The sequence below is a fragment of the Embiotoca jacksoni genome, unplaced genomic scaffold (assembly GCF_022577435.1).
Source record: "Embiotoca jacksoni isolate LCO1_2020_lvr unplaced genomic scaffold, fEmbJac1.0.p SCAF_101, whole genome shotgun sequence".
NCBI classification, from domain to species: Eukaryota; Metazoa; Chordata; class Actinopteri; family Embiotocidae; genus Embiotoca; species Embiotoca jacksoni.
This window is the reverse complement of record NW_027185232.1, coordinates 1-19,185: the sequence shown is the minus strand read 5'-3', so window position 1 is coordinate 19,185 and position 19,185 is coordinate 1. Positions and strand designations below refer to the sequence as shown.

General features: G+C 41.0%; 2 protein-coding genes across 5 annotated transcripts; one reads left to right on the top strand and one right to left on the bottom strand.

The window, feature by feature from the left end:
• Positions 1–2,940: 2,940 nt before the first annotated feature.
• Positions 2,941–15,866, top strand: capn3b (calpain 3b). 4 transcript variants are annotated; one of them, XM_069173729.1, is made up of 23 exons: positions 2,941–3,476; positions 6,325–6,394; positions 6,780–6,898; positions 7,508–7,641; positions 8,215–8,383; positions 8,664–8,747; positions 8,834–8,925; positions 9,074–9,151; positions 9,519–9,679; positions 9,801–9,970; positions 10,072–10,083; positions 10,372–10,580; positions 10,767–10,803; positions 11,833–11,856; positions 12,074–12,160; positions 13,031–13,108; positions 13,214–13,271; positions 13,349–13,413; positions 13,895–13,963; positions 14,043–14,121; positions 14,550–14,666; positions 14,992–15,050; positions 15,455–15,866. In XM_069173729.1, the coding sequence occupies exons 1-23, from the start codon at positions 3,159–3,161 to the stop codon at positions 15,479–15,481; spliced, it is 2,316 nt and encodes a 771-aa protein (XP_069029830.1). In that variant the 5' UTR covers positions 2,941–3,158; the 3' UTR covers positions 15,482–15,866. The 4 variants fall into 4 exon arrangements, with proteins under 4 accessions (XP_069029830.1, XP_069029841.1, XP_069029848.1 ...); XM_069173740.1 differs by lacking the exon at positions 11,833–11,856; XM_069173747.1 differs by lacking the exons at positions 2,941–3,476; positions 6,325–6,394; positions 6,780–6,898; ... (2 more) ...; positions 8,664–8,747; positions 8,834–8,925 and adding an exon at positions 8,932–8,937.
• A 380-nt stretch (positions 15,867–16,246) lies between these two features.
• On the bottom strand, positions 16,247–19,079 carry LOC138212967 (zinc finger protein 106-like; the record flags this gene model as incomplete). The annotated part of the gene is given in 7 exon segments (XM_069173715.1): positions 16,247–16,942; positions 17,107–17,253; positions 17,400–17,471; positions 17,597–17,668; positions 18,183–18,302; positions 18,487–18,549; positions 18,904–19,079. Coding segments are annotated over 7 exon segments (707 nt in total), but the record flags the coding sequence as incomplete, so codon positions are not given.
• Between the last annotated feature and the right edge of the window lie 106 nt (positions 19,080–19,185).

Here is a 19,185-nt window from a genome sequence, read left to right as displayed (position 1 = left end):
TCCAGATGCGCGTTGAACGACGAGCTCGGTGACGTCAGAGCCGAGGCCGGTTGCCAGACGTGGTTTGTCTCATCCCCCTTCTGCGGTGTCCCGGGACCAGATTATATCGGTGTGATAATCGAGGCACATTGAACACAGCTGCTGGATGTTAAAGGTGTTTATTGTTGTTTTGGTAACTTGTTGTCTGAACAATCACTGCATCTGCTTTTAGAAATTACTTTTATTTACACCTTTAACAGGAACTCGCACCTTAAGTTCAGAGGAGGTGCACAAACACACCTTATTTTGAGTTTATATTTTATATAGAAGGAGAAATCAGACTGCTCCTGTTTAGGGGGAGTTTAATGTGTGAGGAGGAACTCAAAGTTTCTGGCTTGATGAACATCAACACTTTAATTAAACACGTTTTTTGTACTTCAGCATCTGCAATTTCTCCTTCACATTAGCAGAAGGTGCATGAGTCAGAGTAGGGTGGAGTCAGAGTAGGGTGGAGTCAGAGTAGGGTGGAGTCAGTAGGGTGGTGTCAGAGGTGGAGTCAGAGTAGGGTGGAGTCAGAGTAGGGTGGAGTCAGTAGGGTGGTGTCAGAGGTGGAGTCAGAGTAGGGTGGAGTCAGAGTAGGGTGGAGTCAGAGTGGGGCGGTGTCAGAGTGGGGTGGAGTCAGAGTAGGGTGGAGTCAGAGTAGGGTGGAGTCAGAGGTGGAGTCAGAGTAGGGTGGAGTCAGAGTGGGGTGGAGTCAGAGTAGGGTGGAGTCAGAGTAGGGTGCAGTCAGTAGGGTAGTGTCAGAGTAGGGTGGAGTCAGAGTAGGGTGGAGTCAGAGTAGGGTGGAGTCAGTAGGGTGGAGTCAGAGTAGGGTGGAGTCAGAGTAGGGTGGAGTCAGAGTGGGGTGGTGTCAGAGTAGGGTGGAGTCGGTAGGGTGGTGTCAGAGTAGGGTGGGGGTCAGAGTAGGGTGGTGTCAGAGTAGGGTGGAGTCAGAGTGGGGTGGAGTCAGAGTAGGGTGGAGTCAGTAGGGTGGTATCAGAGGTGGAGTCAGAGTAGGGTGGTGTCAGAGTAGGGTGGAGTCAGAGTGGGGTGGAGTCAGAGTAGGGTGGAGTCAGAGTAGGGTGGAGTCAGAGGTGGAGTCAGAGTGGGGTGGAGTCAGAGTGGGGTGGAGTCAGAGTAGGGTGGAGTCAGAGTGGGGTGGAGTCAGAGTAGGGTGGAGTCAGTAGGGTGGTGTCAGAGTAGGGTGGAGTCAGAGTGGGGTGGAGTCAGAGTAGGGTGGAGTCAGAGTGGGGTGGAGTCAGAGTAGGGTGGAGTCAGAGTGGGGTGGAGTCAGAGTGGGGTGGAGTCAGAGTAGGGTGGAGTCAGAGTAGGGTGGAGTCAGAGGTGGAGTCAGAGTGGGGTGGAGTCAGAGTGGGGTGGAGTCAGAGTAGGGTGGAGTCAGAGTGGGGTGGAGTCAGAGTAGGGTGGAGTCAGTAGGGTGGTGTCAGAGTAGGGTGGAGTCAGAGTAGGGTGGAGTCAGTAGGGTGGTGTCAGAGTAGGGTGGAGTCAGAGTGGGGTGGAGTCAGAGTAGGGTGGAGTCAGAGTAGGGTGGAGTCAGAGTGGGGTGGAGTCAGAGTAGGGTGGAGTCAGAGTGGGGTGGAGTCAGAGTGGGGTGGAGTCAGAGTAGGGTGGAGTCAGAGTAGGGTGGAGTCAGAGTGGGGTGGAGTCAGAGTAGGGTGGAGTCAGAGTGGGGTGGAGTCAGAGTGGGGTGGAGTCAGAGTAGGGTGGAGTCAGAGTGGGGTAGAGTCAGAGTAGGGTGGAGTCAGAGTAGGGTGGTGTCAGAGTAGGGTGGTGTCGAGACTAGTGTGTTGTTGTTGTTGTTGTTGTTGTACCCTTTTAATGGTTATGTCACTCAAAACATCTGGCTTTGCTCATTGCTAATGATTGATTGACAGGTGCCCTCTGCATGTTGAAGTCGTTGAACATGTGTAATTTAGGTGATGACGTCGATCAGCCGTCAGAACTTGAAATACTAACCTGATTTAGAAATGATCATTTTCCTAATCGTGACATGAACTGACATAACGCAGGTTTTTCTCAAACCTGGCAACCCTGTGCGTCCTTTCTGATTTGTTGTGGTTGTAGACTGACAGAGAATTGAGCCAATTGGGAACTGAATTACGATGAATGGGAGGTTTTGTCAGCCACAACAAACCATTGACAGGGAAGTAAACGTCACAGCGTTTGTTTTACCACCAGGTGTCACTGTAGCTACCGTTATCGGCTGCAACCAGGACTGAAGGGGAAAACACCAACACACCAAACAAACTGTAAAACATTGAGGATAGGTGGCGAAATCATAAAATGTAAATAACTGGTTCATATAGTTTTTATCTCTGTCCAGTTGTCGAAAATTATTTTCCACAATCAGTCTTTAATCTAAAAATCTGTAATAAGTGTTTAATTACAGAACGCCAACTCTTCATAATGGGATTATTCAAAACCCCTAAATTCCCAGAAACATTACAGAATCTCAGTGTCATCAGTGCATCTGATTGGAGTTACATCAACATAAAGATATTTGGTGAGATAAAGTAGGACACTGATATAATCAGCAATTATCAGACTGGAAGCTAATAATAAGCACCAACTAGAGGCTTTATTTTATAGAATTTTTAGCCAATTAATCCATCTTTAGTTTTAAACGTGGCAAAGGGACATGTCCGTGGACACATGACCATATTGACCACTCATTTCCGAGACTTCTTGTGACCCTAGCAGTGTTCGTCATGATAGATCATTCAAAAAGTGCCGCCTGATGTAATAACCTGTGTATTGTGTAAAATGGGATTTATTGTACAGATTTTGGATCTTCCCCCTGAACAGCACACTGAGCTGAAAATGTTTGGACAGAGTTAGGGTCTCCTTTTGAGAAGCCTCCTCCCCTCCTTAAAAAAAGACCTATATTTAGGTGCAGCCAGTTCCAGGGACACAACAGAGAGCCTGGTGTCCGTGAGCAGTGAAAGTATTTTCCAGCAAATAAAGGAACTAAAAGAGTCCATCAGAATCAGGAAGGAAACAGGACGTTTCTTTGGGCTGTTTTGCAACTTCTGCTGTTTTGTCAAAGAGAAAAGGATCTCAAGGTTTTATTTTTCTCACTTGAAATTGAAACACCGAAGGCTGCGGCATCCGCTGACAACATGGGGGACGAGAGATACGAAGGCAAAGTTCCTCTTGTTGAAGAGACAAAGGTGAAAGAGCTTTATGAAACTGAAGCATCACTTGAGCAAGATGCCAAAGCTGATTACCCTCCTGCTGGGACAAACTCGATCTACTCTGCAATTCTCAGCAGAAATGAGGCTGTCAAAGATGCCACGCGCCTCAAGACCTTTTTGGAACTGCGAGACAAATATGTGAAGAAGAAGGTTTTGTTTGAAGACCCTCTGTTCCCTGCAAATGAGTCCTCTCTCTTCTACAGCCAGAAACCTTCAATGAAGTTTGAGTGGAAGCGTCCCTCGGTGAGTGGCAGGCTTTTGTCATCGTATCCTTCAGGACAAGCTGCACTTAATGCAAAAGGGGCTTTTAACATGTTCAGAAAAGCTCTTCTGTAAAATCCCTGTGTATCTCATCACTTCCTCCACAACACATGGGCGTAGTGTCAGGTTGATGTGGCTGCATGGTTGGTGGTGCATAGCTCGGGATTCTCACCTTCTACAATCACAGACAGCTGACTCAGGGAGACGATCTCTGCCGGTGCTCGCAAACATACTGACAGCTCAGTGTTGACCACAGAGCTGCACATTAATCTGATACACAGTTTCAAGAAAGGTTTGACATTTTTCAAATGCTTGACAATAAGTGGGTCTGATTTTTGGTCCTGATAGCAGCCGTTAAGGATCATTTGGCAAAAGACATTCAGTTTAAATGGACATGAAGAGACGCACGTCCTTGAACCATAGTGCCCGCCAACACACTGACACAGATATAAACACGAATAGAAGTCCAGACGTGGCATAATACTTACCAACGGATGTAAAAACACTCAATTACATTTAAAAGTCCTCATTTCAAAATCTGACTCAATTAAAAGTACAGACGCAGTATTATCAGCCACGTGCAAAGTGATATAATACATATAATATATGAAATGTAAAATGACCCCTTTAGAGTGTCATACTATTATATCAGGGTGTATTACACATGTTATAATGTTTTTATTACAGATGTGTAAACCTAGAAGTCGCATTGTTGTAACAAATGTTACAGTCAACGATACCTTTCTGTGTCTACTGGTGGGAACCTGACCTGTAACAAAGCATCATTTTGAAAAAATACACCAAGAAAACTTTAATCTGCTGTTACAAGCACCTAGAAATGGAATAAAACATTACACTTTTGCAGAGTAGAAATGTTAAAGGGATAGTCTGTTGTTTTTGGAAGTATGGAAATATTTTTGATGAGAATATTGACACGACATTTATATCTGTCTGATTGATATTAAGCTTCAGTTAGAAGTCGGTTAGCATATCTTAGCAATTAGACTAAAACTAACCTGCCAAATAAACAACAAGACATAAAGTGTTAATTGTGAGTTAATAGGTGGATTTTGTTGCCCTTGGAAAGAGTTCGGTGAACGACAGCAAGTTCTCCATCAACCTGCTGCCTTAAAAACCTGCATGTGTGTACGGAAGAGAACTGGTGCTGTTTAAAAGGCAAAGGGTGCCAACACTAAACACTGATTTAAGTTATTTCTGTTTGCACTTTTTGTGACGTTAACTAAGAAGTAAAAGCTAATCTTCTCATTGTTTTTACAATTAGTGTGTAAAACCTTTGCACTGTCAACCACTACAGAAAAAACAACCCGTGATATCATGTGTTTTTTCTGGAAGGGATGTGAATCCAGTGTAACTTAAATCTCAAGCTTGATTGCTGCTTACTGGCAGGTGAGAAATATAGCTTGGGACATTTGGCTGAGATTAGTGTTACATGAACCCCGTCCAGGGGTCAGCAGCGGAGCACGCTCTAAATTCGGAACATGACGCCACATTTTCACAGCCTTGGTTGTGGTTAGTCGTATAAAGTCGGAGGCAGACTCATTGCTGTGAATCTCCTGAAATGAAGGCAGACCTGATTTCTTTCTTTCTTTATCCTGCCCTGCTAGGAAAAACCTTATATCCACAAAATTTGTATGGTCTTATAGTGCCTATGAACTGTTTTTTATTCCCATATTGCTTAAAATGTTAATAGTTAAAAATATTCCGAAAAGAATAGACAACATGTGGTGTTTTTATTCCTTTCATCCTTTTGTGATCTTATCAGATATATGTTGTGACCCCTTGGAGATCCAAACCCACAAGTTGGGAACCACTTTAAGAGCAGACCTTGTAATCCTTCCACATGTACATCTCTTTCAAGGGCCAACACTCCACTGAACAAAAACAGCAGAAGATTCAGCTTGTGTTGATCAGTTTGATAAATATATTGCTAATCAATAAAGTCACAAGCAGTTAATTACAGTGCCACAACAAAGATTTTGCATTCATCACAACATTAACATTTGTTCAGAGGACCAAAGAGGTCGTGACCAGAGGACTTCCAACAGCTGCTCTCTCGTAAGCATAAGTAAATGCAGAAGGGGATTTCATGATCCCCGTTCCACCGCCCAGCCAGAGACATTTATCCAACTCGCTTTCAGTTTCAAAGTCAAGTGCCCGTCTTGTAAATCACGTCAGGTTTAGATATGTGAATCGTGACAGGTGTAGACCAACAAATGCAGATTTTAGTTTCGATGATACTTACAACAGAAACATACATATGGTCTCTTACAAAAATATTTCATTCAGAAATAGAAGCCAAAGTGGTCCAAAAACAAGCAGCTGTGCCAGAACATATAGTCCCTAAATCAAACTGAAACCTGCCTATCTGTAGAAAATCGAAAATTACCAAAATGTTGGATCAGGAGCTTAATCTGTTCAAATATTTAGAAAACAAGATGTTAAATCTGATTTGACAATCAAAGTCAACTTTCCGCATAATTAGAGTACTCCAAATAAGCATCGAGGTTCAATACAGAACCTCAAATAAAGAAATGATTAATCAGTCTTTTCGTAATATTTGTTATGCATTAAAAGTGGAATGGCAGTAAACAGTGCTTTATAATTAAGAAGCTGCAGGACTCAAACAGTCTTTTGACACATTTGTAGAGCAAAGAGATTTGTTCTATCAGTGTATTTTTCCTTGCTGTAGATATTGGATCAATACATTTAAAATTGAAGCTTTTCCAGATAATGCATGAATCATTTTATAATGAGAAAAAACAATTGCAACACATTCAGAAATCCCCCTCTAACATTTTCTGTCTCCTAGGAAATTTGTGAAAACCCCGAGTTCATCGTAGACGGAGCCAACAGGACAGACATCTGTCAAGGAGAATTAGGTAATACATGAACTGTTTTTTGGTTTTGAATAAATGTTTGTCTTTTACTGCCCACACCAAGCACACTTTTAATGAGATACAACAGTGATGCTTCAGCCTGCTGTAATTTGTGGCAAGTCGTTGGAAATCAGGGTGAAATCTATGTAAAGATAAAGCACCCTTCTTGCTGTCCTGTTAAGGGACAAGATAAGAACATGAAAGATGTATAAAAAACATGAGCTTGAAGCCGCAGCATGTTGTGCAATCTGAAACCAGGAATAGACAACTTTAATGACAAGCATGAGCCTCAGTAATATATGCAGCGATGAGGCTTTAATCTGCGGCCACCATGTTACTTTGTGAGGTGGTGTACTTTCATCACCATGAATGAATCTGCTGCTGACAGGTGACTGCTGGCTGCTTGCTGCCATCGCCTGTCTGACACTGAACGAGAAGCTGCTGTACAGAGTGATTCCTCAGGATCAGAGCTTCACTGAAAACTACGCCGGCATCTTCCACTTCCAGGTTTTAAATGAACATTTTAGCCGTTGTTGGCATAAACTATTGAAATTTAATGTTCTTCACATTTATATTCCATCATTCAAAAAATGTACGTCAGTAAAAGTACATAGAATTTAAATATTGCCTACAAAAAGTACCAAAAGCAAAACTCACAATGTGAAATATATTTTACATGTACATTTGTCCAGAAACTGCATACAGTTTGCCTAAATTCAAGTTCATCACATGTAAAATGTTGTTCACATGTAATGAATGACTGTTTTACCTTCATATACTAAAAATATATATTAAATTCACAGTTCACTGTAATCTTAATAATGATCAAAAAACAAACTACTTTTTCATATAAATCAGCTTTTTTTAAATGTTTTTTTCTCATAAAAAGTTGACACTTTGGAGGTTCATGGTTCCCACAGGACAGAAATCTGATTTATCGCTCATTTTTTTTTAAAGAAAAAAGTTATAAGAATAACGTGCTTAAACTCACTGAGCAGTGATACATCCACAGAGTATCTAAAGTTTAAATAATGTGGATCTCTTCCTTTTAATGTTTTCTCTGCTGTCTCATCGCTCATCTCCTGTTTTCGCTCTGTTCTGGTTTTCCACTCTCAGTTCTGGCGTTATGGCGAATGGATCGACGTGGTCGTGGACGACCGAATTCCCACCTGCAAAAACAAGCTGGTTTTCACCAAATCTTTCAGACAAAATGAGTTCTGGAGCGCTCTTTTGGAAAAGGCTTACGCCAAGTAAGCAGAGTCTATTAATGCCCCCTGCACTCTGCAGTCGGTCGGGCAGCTCTCCACGTCGTCATCTGTCGCTGTTAATTTGTTCAGTCTGGTTCAAATGTTCAATCCACCCGCAGTAAAAAGTTTAGCATCTTGTCTTCACTTCTAGCTTTCTTGCTAAAAACAAAAGAACAAGTCTGACATTACTTACATACTTTCATGTAGTCTACAACGCAAATACACTTTTTCAAAATGTTCTTATCCAAAAAAAAGTAAGAGTATTGTCATCAAGATAATACCCCTTGATCTAAGAAAATCTGTCAAACAAGATGAATTACTCCTGAAACCACTGACCTTTCACCTCCCAGCCACAACCTCTCATGAACTTACTTCAAGCGAGTCAAGATTTAAGCCCCAATCCTGAACCAAATGACTTATTAAGGTGTGTATTTTTTGCAGTGTAGTTACACTAACCAGCCACACAACTCAAGGGTCTTCATGTTTCCTACATTGGTTGCAGGCCGTGTGAAAAAGCCAGGCATCGGAGAACATACGTGTCTGCGCAATAACCCAAGTGATTGACCTCTCTCTCAGGTTGCACGGGTCTTATGAGGCACTGAAAGGCGGGAACACTTTGGAAGCCATGGAGGACTTCACAGGTGGAGTTACTGAGTTCTTTGAGTTGTCCGAGGCTCCCAAAGAGCTGTACAACATCATGAAGAAGGCGCTACAGAGAGGCTCGCTGATGGGCTGCTCCATAGATGTAAGTGGTAGGATAAGAAGTCAAAGGAAAGTGAACAGGAAACTCACAATGTAGAGATTAAAGCATTAAAGTGACTCACAGAACTCCAGACATGAAAAAAAGAGTCCATAATCATATTCACCATGCAACGACATAAAAGACAGAAAAATGAGAATCTACACTGACATCAGGTTCAATTTGATATTAGTGGCATCTTTTAATTTAAAGTGAACAGTTTTATATAATCAAACAAAAGCCTAAAATCAGTCTGCCTTTTGTTGACATGTGTTGTGTCTGTCAGGTCACATCAGCCGTTGAACTGGAGTCCCGGACCGAGCAGGGGCTGGTCAAGGGTCACGCCTACTCCATCATAGGCCTGGAGGAGGTACCGTGAACTGTCCACTCAAATGCAGATTTGGTATCCTTTGAGAGACCTTTTCCAGTAATGTGTGAAGTCTTTTTTCTTTCTAGTGTGACGAGGTTTCAAAGGACACCAGAATTCGCCTGATTCGCTTGCGCAATCCCTGGGGTTTTGTACTCTGGAAGGGACCCTGGTGTCCAAAGTAAGATGAGATGTGAGAAACCTTGAAGATATTTGTCTGAATATCACACAAAGTCATGTAATATTTATAAATAAGGATCCTGTAATGTAGCAGCTCTTCTGTTTATGGTTTGTTACGTATGTATTAACGTTGCTTGATCTTTCCATAGTTCAAAGGAGTGGTCGACTATTTCCACTGCAGACAGGGAGAACCTAAGAAAACAGACAGTAGAGACGAGTGAGTGTTGGTGAGTTTCACGTCATCTTTCCCTCGGCATTTCAACCACATCCCCAGAGTGGTTTTAGGAAAGGTTATGTTTCTTGGTCCACTTTAGATTGTATTGCTGTATGTTTTGTGCCCATGTTATCTATTACTTTTTACGATGTTATCCTTCTGCTCGACTCACAGCTCAGGACGACGTAGTACAGCACTTTGTTTTGTCGAGTTGTTTTACCACAAACAATTTATTATCCTTTGTGCATTGCATTGTGGGAGGATGGTGAGCATCAACAGCACACTCAAAAAACAAATGTGTTTAGTCTGCAGACAGAAGGACTCCCCTGATTTCCGACAGTTTTTCTCCTACCAACTTCTCCTCTCATATTTCCCTCTAGGATGTCCTTTGATGATTTCAAGAAGAATTTCACCAAGCTGGAGATGTGCAACCTGACTCCCGACACACTGCAGGAGGATGAAAGACAAAGCTGGACGGTGTCGGTCAATGAGGGTCGCTGGGTGAGAGGCAGCTCTGCTGGTGGCTGCAGGAACTTCCCAGGTTATTTTTTCCTTTCTTTCCTTTTACAGCAAATTAATTCCTTTAAAAGTCATCATTGTAGCTCATGTTTCTTCTTTATTTAGGCTACGATCATGTGACATTTACTGCCTGTGTTTTGTAGACACATATTGGACGAACCCTCAGTATCGGCTGCAGCTGTATGAGGAGGACGACGACCCGGAGGACGGACAGGTGGCCTGCACCCTCGTCGTGGCTTTGATGCAAAAAGGTCGAAGGATGCAGCGCCATCAAGGGGCCAGATTCCTCACCATTGGGTTTTCCATCTATGAGGTAGTGATCCCGTGACACTGAAAACCTCAGCGCTCCTTCAGCAGGGAGCGTATCACGTACGCTCAGGAGTTGATTTGACATTTAACTCTGTCTGTCAACAGGTGCCGAAGGAGGTACGCTCATCTTGAAGAAGGACGTTATTTTGATGACGTCAGTGCTTTCTCTGCATTGACTTGTATCTCCAGAGAGTTGTGTGTGATGACTGTAACAGTGTCATATAGTTGGTCAAGCTTTAGGAAAACCTCTAAAGTATTATATGCTGATTTAAAAAAAAAAAAAAAAAAAAAAAAGAGTTGGTAATGGGCTATTAATTGTTAATTCTACAAATTGGTAGTGAAACAAAGCAGTAAATCACCATCTCATCATCCCTTAAAATGATCTCTCATTACACCTCCATCCAGATGTGTGGACAGAATCAACATCTGCAGAAGGACTTCTTCCTCTACACAGCCTCCAAGGCAAAATGCAAGACCTACATTAACCTGCGGGAGGTGACGGAGCGTTTCCGTCTGCCTCCGGGAGAGTACGTCATCATCCCCACAACCTTTAAACAGCATCAAGAGGGAGAGTTCATCCTCAGGGTCTTCTCTGAGAAGAAGAGCACATCTGAGTAAGGATCACTGAGTGTGTGTGTGTGTGTGTGGGGGGGGGGGGGGGCAACCAGACACATTTGATGTCACAGCTGATGCTATTCTGCTGATTGCTGACAGCAAAATTGGTATTCAACTGTCAAAACACTGATAGGCTACAGACCATGGATGACAGTGTGTGAATGTGTGTCTGTTTCTCTTCACAGGGAAGCAGAGAACACCATCGAAGCTGACCAGACAAAGGTTTGAATCTTGATGGCAGAAATAGTGATCAGATATATTTCTAAATTCTGGCTGATGTTGCAGTGACGCGTACAGATTTAACTTTTACGTCAACAAACTCCTGACAACAATTTGATATAAAACAGGTCCTTCAAATGCACGAGTAGCCAGTCACTGTCCACTAAATAGGTGAGGGAATTTCCAGAGAAGTCAAGGCGCAGTGCTTTGACAAAGTGCAAGAGTTAAAAAGCATAAATAATAGCGGCCACAAGACGAAAACAAAAAGGGCACACCAATCGTTTGACATCGAAGTCGGTCAGTCACATATTCCAACAGCATCAGTAAATCCATACATCCGAACATTTGGCCACTTCAAGACTTTCAGCTTCTGTATCTTGAGATACTTTGACTTATTTACAGTTTATAGACAATTTATTTTTTGAAACACATTCAGTGGCCCCTTAATGTTAGAAGTGTTTAGCCCTTTTCTCACATTAGTGTTTCTCTGTTTGGAAGAAGCTTGACAATTAACGCCACTCACGCCGTCAACTTCTCTGAATGTTTGTTTTTTTACAAAAATATATAAAAGATCGGCTTTCTTTTGAAACACACTTTCTTTTTATAACACGACAGAGATGCAGGTGCCACTGAACTGAAGTATTAAAGATGAAAACTTGAAAAGAGGAATAATATTAAGCCTGAGCTTCATCCAGTATTAAAAGCTCAGTTACCTTTTCCATTGAGTTGAAAGTGTCTGAAAATTATGACATTAAGCATTTCCTCTAAAAATGCTGATTGGACAGACTATTCCGATTCCTCCAGACACATTCTGCAACACATGTTCACACTGCAATATCAGTTGAATTTGATCAATTGTAAATCTCCAAATGTGTGGCCCACATATTTCATCATCTCTTTGTCTTGTTCTAATGAATACATCACTGTACTGGTCACTCATAGAGTAACTAACAGGTTTGACTATTCAAGTGTTTCCAAGTCCTTTTCATCTCATTTCATCCCTTTGTCCCTACTTGTCTTATTGGCCATCAGCAAGACAAGAAAAAGAAAGAAAAGGTAATGCATACATGTGGCAGTAGCAGTGCTTGATTGCTTTTAAGCCCACTGCTCCTTCATCATGTGTCGGCTACTAGCAGATATAGTTTGTGCCATTATTATCTGTACAAATTATAAGCAGTAGAATAACTATGAATTAACTCTTTCTCTTCTGTTCTGTTTGTCTTTTATAACCCTTCTCTCCCATTACCACCTGATGCTATTACCCACTTCGCAGCCTATTGTATTTGTGTCAGACAGAGCACGTGCCAACAAAGAAATCGAGCACGACGGTATCCGGGGGGAAAAGAAGAAGAAGCCAAAGGTAACTTGCTTGAGATGGAGGCAGAGGGTGTTTAGATTAGACTAGTTATTGTAGAGTCTGAACTCCGACACGTGACTCACCGTGACCTTTGCTTCGTAGTAATTTCTGCTGATGCCGCTGAAATTTAATCGTGACCAGGTCAAATAACCTCGCTGGGAATTGAACGATTGAGTCTGAAGCCAACTGATCACATGTGGCTCGGCTGCACCTGTTTTCCTGTCAGCGTCAGTTTGGACAAGCCTTCATGCAGTGCTTTATTTTCATGTGCTGCGCTCCTCTGGTACCGTGAGGAAATGCAGCCGGTGATAATCAATCAAAACAATGTTGTAATCGAATAGATTGAGTCCTTCTCAGGAGATTTTCATAAAACCAAATGGTCCAGGATGCCCTCAGTGGCCACTTTATTAGGTACACGTGCACAGTTTAGCCCGTAATAGTCCGCTTTTGTTTCAAGGAGGTGTGGAATAAATGATATTGTTTTATCTTTGTAGTCATACTTACTGATGGTGTTGTTCTGGGGTACATTATCTTAACAAGCATGAATGGGATGAATGATACGTGAGAATTGGTGTGTAAAAATGAATTTAAAAAAACGTGTTAAATATTAGTTTATAGAGCATATAGTCTCCCAATTGTGCGGTTTCTAAAATCAGAAAAAACTCTGATTTATAACTCAGGACACTGTGGCTATATTTTGGGTCTAAATTGGCCTTTTAATAATTGTCTTTCTCATTTAAAATGTATTTCCCATAGAAATGTGTCATTTCTAAAAACAACAATCAGGATCAAGAGATAAAGACAAACAACGAGCTTAACTTAGGCCAGTCAAAACTGACCTAGTAAATAATTTGTTTCTCATTTGTCCTTCAGCGAAAACTGTTTGAACTTGAGGAAGAGACTGAAGAGGAAAAACAGTTTCGGGTCATCTTCCAAAAGATCGCTGCTGAGGTGAGTACGCAAGTGAGAACGAAGACAACAACGGAAAGACGTGTATATCGATCATATCTGAGTGTTTTATTTAATGTGGACTAAATTATTCCTCCCTTACCTCAGGACATGCAAGTCTGTGCTAACGAACTCAAGACGATCATGAAGAACGTACTTGCCAAACGTGAGTACACTGAAAAGATGAAGGTCGTCTCTGCTCTCTGCGCTCAGCACTCACACCGACCGGCCCCTTTTCCACAGATAATGAAATAAAGACTGAAGGTTTCAGCCTTGAGACGTGTCGGAGTATGATCGCCTTGATGGACGTATCCTTTGAATTGCTTATGGGCAGAGGAGTGTGTGCAGAGTGGACAGATTTTGAAGGGGTCAAAGGTCAAGGTTACTGTCCCCACATGTTGACATGTGTGAATGCATGTGTGTGAACACGTAATGATTCTTTCAAAGTTGTAGTTTGATATATTATATTTGGCCAGATATGGAAACAAACTGCAACTTGACGTACAACTGCAAAGAGGTAATTCTAGTTTTGTATAAAAATTAAAAAGCCTTTTGGGAGAGTTGATGCCGATGTGTCATTTATGACAATTGAAGACACGCTGTGGCTTTCACAGCCGTGATGTCGGGTAGAAACTGCACTGGGCAGCCATCAACTGAAAACGTAATATTTTTTTAATTTTCGTCCTTTTTTTTAACTGTAGAAAAAATACAACTTCCCGATGTCCTTACAACTAAAAAAGTAACTAGCTGGTATATGTGCTGTTTTTTCCATAACTGGTCCTTTGTCAGACTGATGGGACAGGGAGGCTGAATCTGCAGGAGTTCAAGCACTTGTGGAAAAAGATCAAGGAGTGGCAGGTAGGAGAGTTTTCGCCTCAGCTAACTTCTGCTCCCGTTTAACATGTTTATTTGATCGTGCGTCTCATTGTGTTTGCAGCTCATCTTCAAACGTTACGACAAAGACAAATCCTGCTGCATCAGCAGTTTTGAGATGAGGAACGCTGTCCATGATGCAGGTGGGCAGCATGTCGTAGATATTATATTTACTCCAGTACAGTACTTAAGTACAATTGTGAGGTACTTGTACTTTGTGTATTGTTGTACATAATATATTGGTTGGAGGGAAATGAAGTATTTAAACAATGCTGTGTTTGAACTTTTACTGAAGTAAAGGATGTGAATACTTCCTCTATAACTATCGTTAAGTATGAACCACTTACAGAATTTGTCTTTTTGGTCTCCGGCAGCACATGTGCTTTTATAAATTTTAGATTTCGTGCTTTTCAAGACCTGATATTTCAAACTGTAATAAAACATGAATTCAGCTTCACTAGAAACAAACTTCCAGCTTTGCTTAGAAATCCCACAGCATTTATTTCATTCAAATGTGAAAAGGTTGTAATTATGTTATAAAAATAATGTCTTCTCCGTCTTCTCCACACAGGGTTTCACCTCAACAAACAGCTATATGACATCATAGCCATGCGCTACGCAGACGAAAACGTCAACATAGATTTTGACAGCTACATCTGTTGTTTCGTGAGGCTCGAGGGCATGTTCAGTAAGTACAGAGCACACCTCACTGCTTGTGCATGTTATATTGACCAAAACATAGTCAGCACTGATGATCCGTCTCACTGGTGTATTAAATGGCCGACAAGTGGGGGCGGGTCATTGGCCAAAAACACTTTAACTGGACTGATTTTTATTTTACAGACATGAGGTCATTATAGTGACCTTACACAAGTTTTAAACTGAATCTGGATATTTTAGTTTGTTTTATGAATCTGTGGGAGGCCAATTTACAGATTCCAGTGAGTGACTCCTTATCCAGCTGCATGACTTGACGAACATTACAAACAGCCTGAGGGATGTGTCTCTTGCAGGGGCTTTCAACGCCTTTGACAAAGACGGAGACGGAATCATCAAGCTCAACGTCCTGGAGGCAAGTCACACAAATATTTCTCTACAACATGCTGTTCCCTGTCACAGGCAACACTTTAGTCCATGTTTCTATTTCGTTCATTGTTGACCTTGAAAATATGAAATACTAATGTAACATACAGCGTGACACTGCTATCTATTACTATTTTCAATGATTAGTTTGGGTAAAGATTGCATTTTGAGGTCGTCTTTGAAGGAATACAAATGAGTTTCTAATATTTTGCTGACTAAATTAACATATACGATAGAAAAGGACAAAAATATGAAAATTACACCATAAACTAACGTACAGAGTTGAATTGACACTTCTCAGACACAAACTTAAGCAATTACTTTCCAGAAGTTTCATAGTTAAAATGAAACCCTTTTTGCTAATCACTGTTTTCCTTTTGTCTTTCTTTCCAGTGGCTTCAGCTGACCATGTACTCTTAGGTCACCTTCTAAAGACATTTGGTAACTCAAGTGACACCAACTTTGTTACAACATAAATTAACAAAATGTACTTTTGCACATGTGTGATTACAGCAAGTCTGTGATGTCAGAAGGAGCCGTTTCACTCTTAACTTGAGCTTTAATGGTCAACTTTTCTCGTGACATATTTTCAATGCTAAAGCTAATTATTCAAAAATGATCAGTTTCCTGGCTCTACAGCGCTGAAGGGAGCCACGAAGGGACGTCAACAGACACGCTTACAAATGCAGAGCTGACTTTTGTTCCCATCTTGTGAAGAATATGCAGCTAAAAGAGCTTTTTGTTTGACAAATCTTTCTATAGTTGAGTATAGTTTCTCAAATAAAGTGGAGGTGAACACTGTCAATTCACTTCTCTTTATTGCTGTACATTTACAGTTGGTATTAAACAAATTAAATAGACCTGCATAATGTACAGTATAATGTAGAAAAATTAAGGCATGACTTTAATACAGCATCATACCGGTTTGTCTCTGCACTGTTTGGTTTTAAATATGTTAAACAGGGAATGAGATCGTTTCCTAGAATTACTGTGTTTGAAATGTAAAAGTTATAATTTATCAGATGTTTTACATTTAATGATGCAAAACTTAAAAAAATAAAAGGTGTACAGGAGCAGAAAGTCTGAGTCAGGAGGTAACAACTGATGTAGTTTGTCCACACTGGAGTGTGATGTCACTGTGCAAAGAAAAACATTAAATCTGGAGTAAATTCAGAGATCCGACTTAAAAGCAGGCAAGTTGAAGCTGCTACACAAACAGACACATTTTTGACTGAACGGTCAGTGGTTGAGATGCATTGTGGGTAAAACATGATAGTAATACAGTGTCTCTGTTTCTGCTGCATTAGATTTGATCCAATGTTGTTTGCTGACTTTAAAAGGCAGTTCATAGTAGTCTTTAAGCTGCTTTACAAAAGCTATCCTGACCTGTTCATACCAGTGCTGCATATTTAACCTGCTTCAAATATGAACTAATGACTGAATATTGCATGTTATCTAAAACCTTGTGTCATGTCTTCACGGTGGTAAAAAAAAAAAAAAGTCAACCAAAAGAACCGAAACGAGAGTAATGAATAATTTTACTCGTCAAACAAGGTTGCAGATAACTGATGAAGAAAAGAGCTAAACATAACAATCCTATGAACACCAGGAGCAGTTTCAGGTTGATAAATAACAAGCTGCTTTTCTTGTCCGAGTCATAACTCAGAGAAAACAGAGGTCACACAGCCAAACATTCAATATTACCAGAAGCTGTGTGTCTATACAACTGAAAATCAAACAGCTTGGAAACAAGAAGGCCATCTTGTGTATTGTGATGAATGAAAGTCCATCCTCGCCTGCTGCTTCACTTTACCTTCAGTCCTGTCAAGGCTGCACCCTACTGTCGGTGTCTACGTGGCTCCGCATGTGTTCAGGCACCTCCTGCAGGACAAACCCAAACAAGACACAGAAGAAATGTTCAAAACTAACCAAACGTACAGAGAAAAGGACACATGCTTGGTATGAAAGCACTGTATGACTGGAAGACATAATTTAGCTAATGAGCGGACACTAATCACAACTTCAGGCTGGCGTCCGTTCATTACCTGTCTAATTGTTTGTTGTGTGGCATAAAAAGTGTCGCAGCTCCTCCAGCGACATTTGAACGTCTGCAGACTCGGGTTGCTGTGATCACTAATGAGGTGCTGGGCGAGATGGTCCGGCATGCCGAAGATCAAAGTGCAATTCTGCCACTGCGAGCAAAAAAAAAAAAAAAAAAAAAGCAAATTAAATCAGAGAATACAAACCTTAAATCTTTAAATATCTTCAAGGAGAATCTATTGTCAGTGTGTTGGATTAAAGGAACGGTAATAAATGTTTGATAACAGTGAGTTCTTACCCAGCAGCGGTAGTTTTTCATCAAGTTGAGCTTCACAGCTTGAACACTGCCATCATAACAGCCTGTGTAGATCTGTGTGGAAATATCAACAGCAGATACGTGATTGAAAAGTATCAATCCAGCTTTTCAATTATAAACTTCTGCCATGAGAGTTTAGATTAAAACGAATATGACTGAAGCAGATTTATTGCTCTCACCACACTCTTATGTACAGCCATGCACATCACCATATCACTGTGACCCCCGTACACCTGCAGGCGGTCATGAGACTGAAAAAGAAAACACGTCCACATCAAAAAAACAGACACAAAACGACAGTTTTTTAGTCGAGTTCAGCTCCAAAACCTTAAAATATCTGTGGGTTGGGAAGGTCAAAATCTTTTCAAATGATAACTGGAACTAAGAGAAAAGGAATTAACCTCTAACACCACAAATACATGAAGTCTAATAATTATTGTGGACTGATGGTGAAGACAATAAGCTTGTTTTGTGTATTCTACATAGGTGGTGAACTGGATCAAAGACACTTACACACATTTTTGTTTTAATTGATTTGAGTTAGAAAATGCAATGTTTATAAGAAAATATATTGAAAATATAAACAAAAATTGTAAAATATTTAAAAAATAAAATCTAATAAAAACAAATTATGAAAACATGTAAATTAAATAAAAAATAAAAACTCCAGTTGTTTATCAACTTAATAAACACGAGTACACTAATCATCCATTCAGACTTCCTGTTTAGCTTTTTAAACATACACCAGTTAAACCAGTCAAATACCTGTAGCTCATAAACTCGAACCAGTTTATCCAGACAGGCTGTGACCATCACTTTCCCCAGGATGACAATCGATGTGACGGCGTGGTCGTGACCCTTATAGATACGAACCAACTCACCCGTCTACAGTCAGCGACGGAGGACAACAACGATGGTGACGGTGGAAGAATAAAGTCAAAAGAGAAACAAACCAAAACACAAACCCAGATAAATTACATTTAAAAGACATAAAAACAAGCTGCTATCATTCTGCATACACTTATATGTACCTTTTCATTCATACTTAGTGGGATTTTGGAGAACTTACATGGATATTGTGGGCATGTACAGATGTGTCACTGGAGCCGCTAAAGACCAGGTCATTCACCACCTAAAACAACAAAAGAAGCACAAAAATTAATAAATAATAATAATAGTTTATTATTATTATTATTATTATATTCTGGAATCATTAAACCAAATATGAGGAAAAAACTGCAGACATTTCTACTTGGATTTAAAAAGGACAAACCATTTACAAAACGGAAACAGGAAATAACCTTTTTAACTCTCGTCTAAATCACTCGGTTATATCTTTCAAAAATCTAAAATCACATACATTTCACTTATTCATGAAATAAATTGGATTTTGTTTCGCGTTTCCTCGACAACGGGTAAAATCAACCCACCACTTAGTCACACACTGGATAAGAAAACAAATTTCCAGATGGCATGGCGTCCTCACCTTCATGCAGAGCACCGTCTTGGTGTGACCCTCCAGCGAGCGCAGCAGCAGGCCGCTCTTGGCGTCGCGGACGCTGATGGTGCTGTCGTAGGATCCCACCAGCAGCAGCCGGCGGGCGCCCTCCTGGGACGTACCCAGACAGCTCACCCCTCGCGGGCCGTGGCACTCAAACACATCAGCTGCTTCAGAGTCTGACCAGACAGAGAAGGACATGGTGGGAGAAAACATGGGAGAGAGACAGAGAGAGAGAGACAGAGAGAGAGAGAGAGAGAGAGACAGAGA